General features: G+C 50.4%; 1 protein-coding gene across 1 annotated transcript; it reads right to left on the bottom strand.

Moving 5' to 3' along the window:
- Positions 1 to 128: 128 nt before the first annotated feature.
- LOC104413734 (keratin, type II cytoskeletal 6B-like) lies at positions 129 to 3,624 on the bottom strand (the record flags this gene model as incomplete). Its single annotated transcript, XM_010024810.1, has 9 exons — positions 3,601 to 3,624; positions 3,329 to 3,498; positions 2,521 to 2,735; positions 2,256 to 2,316; positions 1,918 to 2,013; positions 1,588 to 1,752; positions 996 to 1,121; positions 572 to 792; positions 129 to 167 (listed from the first exon to the last, which is right to left on the bottom strand). Coding segments are annotated over exons 1-9 (1,100 nt in total), but the record flags the coding sequence as incomplete, so codon positions are not given.
- Positions 3,625 to 5,701: the final 2,077 nt, after the last annotated feature.

Below are 5,701 nucleotides of genomic sequence, written 5' to 3'. Positions count from 1 at the left end.
CCTCCTCCCATGCCTCCTCTGCCTCCGGAGATGGTGGTCCTGCCTATCACAGCTGCAAGAGAAGCACAGGTTACACACACGTTGTCCATGGGCAGGCTCTATCTCCAGAAGGAAACAGAGGCAGATACTTACAGACATTGACGTTGGACATGCCGTCGTTGCACAGCCTGGGAGGGAAATTGGTAAAAGAGACACTGTTAAAATGAGAACTCTATTTTCATCTTCTAACCATTTTCCTGTTTTATCCTTATCAGCAACTTTGGTGTCACTACAGTGTTTAAGGAGGGAAGGATTTGAGACTTCCACTTTACAACGATGCCCTTCCGGATTCAGGGTTCATGTAACAGAGATGAAATGGCAGCTCCACTCCCTGCAGTGAGCAGGGTACAACTGTGATTGGTCCTGATCATTCCAAGTGTCAACCAGTGCCAACTGCCCATCTACCCATTCTCACCCAAAGACCTGGTTTGAGATGACACTGTTGACATCAAAACTCAAGGTGTCCAGCACAGACCCTAGCTACAGATCCTAGGCACTGTCCTAACATCCCTCCCAGAGACCATGGGTTTACCTGTTCTCCTCTCCCTCCAGCAGCTTCCTGTACATGGCAATCTCAACGTCCAGCGCGATCTTGATGTTGAGCAGCTCCTGGTACTCCTTCAGCAAGCGAGCCAGCTCCTCCTTGTCCTTCTGCAAAGCAGACTCCAGCTCCTCCAGTTTTATCCTGGCATCCTTCAGGGCCATCTCACCCCGCTCCTCAGCCTCAGCAATTGCTGCCTGAAGATGCTGGTTCTGAGGAAGGAAACAGGCACTTTCTCAGTTGGTTACATATGATCAGCCTCAAACCCAAGTGGAGAAGTCAAGGGAATGCAAAGAAAGGAAGCATCTGCATGCAGTAAACAAGGGGTACTTGAAGAAACCATTTCTGCCCCATACGTTGTCATTTGTGGTCCAACCTGATGCCGTTACCCAACACGATGCTGTGGAGCCCCTACCTGCTTCTTGACGTTCTCAATCTCAGCCCGCAGCCTCTGGATGTTCCTGGTCAGCTCTTGGATCTCTATCTTGGTGTTGCGGAGGCTGTCCCCATGCCTTCCAGCAGTGCTCTGCAGCTGCTCGTACTGGTGGCACAGAGACAAAGTGGCAGTGACACATTACTGATGCCCAGACAAGGTTTATTAACACTCTCAGCTCATGTGCTGCTACGAGAATCTATCACATCGGTCATGGATGCCCAGATCAATATAGAAGATGCTTCTGAGACTCAGTTCTTGGGTTTGAACTATGAAATAGATCTGAGTGACTCTATCAGGCATCCCTTGGCTTCTGAAGAGCTACTTTGGACACACATTTTCTAGTTAATGTACATATTTGGCCATCTTTATTGAGACGCTTGTACCGTGCACCAAAGTGAGGGTCTGGACACATTGAAAACAGTGACTCACATCCCTCAAGAGCAACATGGTTCCTCTTGAGGCTTCCTTGCATGAGCTCCAGCACCGTGAGCTTGAGGAAATGTCTCCTATTGTCATCAATTACTTGAAAGTCCTCACCACCACCTGGGCTCCTGACTTGCTCCCAGCTTACCTGGCTCTGATACCAAGCCTCAGCTTCAGCTCTGCTGCTCTGGGCGATCTGCTCATACTGGCGCCTGACCTCCTCAATGATGCTGTCCAGGTCCAGGTGCCGGTTGTTGTCCATGGACACCACCACAGACAGGTCCCGGCTGATGGTCTGCATCTGAGACAGTTCCTACAACAAGACAGGAGTCAGCCTGAGCATCTGAAGAGGGCAGAGGGGAGCAGCAGCTCCACCCAGCCTCTCCAGACCAAATCCAATGGACACCCAGTCCCACCTCAGTGTCTTTGGCCCCCACATTACAACTGCAGCCAGCCCAGGGGAAGGGAGAGCTCTTACCTCCTCATAGATGCACCTCAGGAAGTTGATTTCATCGGTCAGAGCTCCCACCTTGGCTTCCAACTCTACTTTAGTCATGTAGGCACTGTCCACATCCTAAAGGAAAGATCAGACAATAGTTTAATTTCCTCTTGGAAATCCTTTGAAATCATGGAAATTACAGCCTGTGGTGAGGGTGAGAGCTGTGATGGTGTTACTCAGCCATGCAAATTAAAAACAAGGACTTCAAACATCAGCCCACGGATCCTACAGCTCCACAGGCTCCCACTCAGGATGGAGCCCATCCAAGAACAATGAAGCCCAATGTCCAAACCATCACTTTGTAGTGTGTGATTCACCTTCTTAAGCACCACAAACTCGTTCTCAGCACTGGTGCGCCGGTTGATCTCTTCCTCATACCTACGGAGAGTAAAAATACAAGTTGAGTTTCCTGAATTCTCCTGCCTGAGGCCACACTAAAGAAACTGCAGGAAGAAACAACAGAACAGCACATTCAGACTGAACAAACTGTGTCCACAACTGCCATAAGAAGGATTTGAGTGAAGAAAAGGGGCTGCCAAGCTGCTTGAGCTGCTCTCTGGCTTGGTCTGCCTCAGCACTTACTTGGTCTTGTACTCCTCCACGTACTGCTGCATGTTCTGCAGTTCTGACTCGAGCTGCCCCCTCTGTGCCAGGATTGAATCCAGCTGCCTCCTCAGGTTCTGGATGTAGCTTTCAAAGATGGTGTCGAGGTTCTTCCTTGGCCCTGAAGGTCCTTGCTGCTGGAGCAGCTCCCACTTGGTGGCCAGGACCTTGTTCTGTTGCTCCAGGAAGCGCACCTGAAGGCCAAGATGTGGAGTATCCACCATCACATGGGGAGCAGTGGCTGAAGCACCTCTTTCACCACATAAAATGATTCTCCTTCATGTGATGATGGGACAACATGAATTAGTTTATATTTTTAATGCCTGTTTTTGCCTAAACCATGAGATTGGAAAAAGGAGGGAATTCCCAAGTTACATGCAAGTCAAAGGAGCTGGATAGAAACATCAGATTTCGAGTCTAGATAGAAAAGCCTGGATATTTGAAAACAAAGAGGGAAAAAGTGATATCACTGAAGGCTTCCATGGGAGGGTGTTAGGAAAGAGAATGTTAAAGGAGGGAGAACTTGTACCTGAAACCTGCAGATGTTTGGAGGCGTTGAGCCTGCTTGCAAGAACAGCCTATTAATGGAGCCTGGTGCAACAGGCTAGATTAAAGCCCTGAAGACACAGCTTTGATCTCCTATGGAAGAGAGATTCTCATCTCTTCCCCAGCAGAACTTCATGAAAAGCTTCTGCTCAAGCTCCTCAGCCTGCTGGAATTCAGTTCTGCAGGATTTGGGATTCCTCCCAGCTTTGGTCCTTCATTAGACATGATCCCACCCTCTCACCTTGTCAATGAAGGAGGCAAATTGATTGTTAAGAGTCTTGATCTGCTCCTTCTCCTGGTTTTTAACTTGCTGGATCTGGGGATCAATCTCAACATGGACTGGCTGCAGGAGGGTTGAGTCAATCTGCACTGGCTGGATCCCAGGGCCACCTCTACCGGGGCCACCAAAGCCTGGCATGCCGAAGCCTGGGCCACCAAAGCCGCCCATTCCTCCACCGCCCATTCCTCCACCATAACCACCCATTCCTCCACCATAGCCACCCATTCCTCCACCACCCATTCCTCCACCACCACACATTCCTCCAAAGCCACCCATTCCTCCACCAAAGCTGCCTAGACTTCCTCCGTAGCCTCCACCAAAGCCACCCATTCTGCCTCCATATCCTCCACCGCCATAACATCCACCCATGGAGATTCTTCCACTGCCACCTATGTTGTGGAGGCTCCTGCTGCTAAACCCTCCACAACGTCCACCACCTCCAAATCCCCTGGACACAGACAATGAGCTGTAGCTGCTTCTGCTTCTGCTGCCACCTCCTCCAAAGCCACCACCGATGGCAGAGCAAGAGCTGTAGCCCCTTCTACTCCCTCCTCCAAAGCTTCTGCAGACAGACTGCCGAGACATGGCTGGTTCTTCAAAGTGGATTCAAAACAAAGAAGATAAGAAAGATCAATGGAGTCGTGCTGCAGGGAGGTGAGTGCAAGGAGAAGGGAAGTAGGTCCCTCTGGCTGGAGGGCAGTGGGTGCTCTCTTATATCTGTTCCTGGAGGTGGGCTGGGTTTGCATGGGCGTGAAGGAGGAGACAGGTCCTGTCTTCATCAGCGTGGCGTGGTTTACAGATTTCCATCTTCAATTTGCCCAACATTGACCCTACCCAGAAACACACCCTGTAGTGCAGGGGAAAATTAGAGAAGATACAACTGTGTCTCCAGATGGGCGCTCTCCATGACTAACGAGTCCTCCGCTCCTGCGGTGCCATAACAGTCTCTCCACAACACACCGGTCTCTCTCTTCACCTTTCATCCACTGTGGTTGCCTCTCTGCTTGTGTTTATCTGCACTTGGTCTCTCCCTCCAAAGCCCCATGGCATCAAGCACTGCAGCTTCATGCCAAGTTCGATCCTGGCTTTCACAATTCCCAAAACACGCCTGTGTCACACCCTTCGTCTTTTTCTTACATGGAAAATTGCCTTTGGCTTTGAGAAGCAGTTTCTCAATCCAGAGCCAGGGTTTAGCAAATTGCATTTTGATGAGGCTCCGTGTCTTCCCGATAAATAAAACCTGACCAGAAAGAAGGCACCAGAGCAATGGTTGGCATTGGGAGCAATGGTTGGCACTGGGAATTCATTCACTGTTGGACCAAACTCTTATTGAGAGTCCTGCAGTCCTCCTGCCAAGACATTCCCAGCACCATGGGAAATCCCTTTAGGACTTTCTAAAGGCTTCAACACTATGAGAAGACACCAGGAACCCTGCTGCTCCTGTCGGAAGTGTGGATGGACTGAAAGCAGACATTGAGGAGGAGGCATGCCAAAGCCAGAAGGAAGCCTGTAGCTATTTGAATGCAATTATGTAGGCAGAGGGTGGAGTAGAGCTCAACCCGTTTGTAGACACATGGAGATGAGGAGAACGGAGGGCACAATTCCTCTCACTGGAGGACATAGGTGGTTTGGGACTCCTGGCTCTCTTTGGGGGTTATATGCAGATGTTTCCTTGGCAGACACACATGTGTCTGTGCTGAGCCCTCAGGAGCACGGGCAGCTTTCCCTTGTGGAGCACATTCAGAAGCAGTCACCAGGCTTTAGGAGCTTATCAGAACACTCCAGGCTTGCTGCCATCCTGGGAAAGGCTAAGCTCATGAGCTGAACTGAACCAAGCCTCTGACCCATCCTGCACTCACCCGCCTGGCTGGGGAAGGCTGTTTATCAAAGAGCAATTCAGGCTCATTTTAAAACTGCCCATTGAGGAATTCCTTTTATTCATTAGTTTTCAACCTTTTAAAGACCTTCTGACAGTCCTCCAGTAGCTAAAGGGCCAAGAGGAACCTGGAGAGGGGCTTTGGACAAGGGCCTATAGGGACAGGCCAAGGGGAATGGCTTTAACCTGCCAGAGGGGAGATTAAGATGAGCTCTGAGGCAGAAGTTCTTCCCTGTGAAGGTGCTGAGGTGCTGGCACAGGGTGCCCAGAGAAGCTGTGGCTGCCCCATCCCTGGCAGTGTTCAAGGCCAGGTTGGACACAGGGGCTTGGAGCAACCTGCTCTAGTGGAAGGTGTCCCTGCCCGTGGCAGAGGCTGGAGCTGGAGGATCTTTAAGGTCCCTTCCAACCCAAACCATTCCATGGTTCTATGATCTTTATGACTATTGAGGCACCCAACT

The sequence above is a fragment of the Nestor notabilis genome, unplaced genomic scaffold (genome assembly GCF_000696875.1).
Source record: "Nestor notabilis isolate BGI_N333 unplaced genomic scaffold, ASM69687v1 scaffold7482, whole genome shotgun sequence".
Taxonomy (NCBI): Eukaryota; Metazoa; Chordata; class Aves; order Psittaciformes; family Psittacidae; genus Nestor; species Nestor notabilis.
Note: the sequence above shows the minus strand (reverse complement) of the source record. Positions and strands in the feature narration are given on the sequence as shown.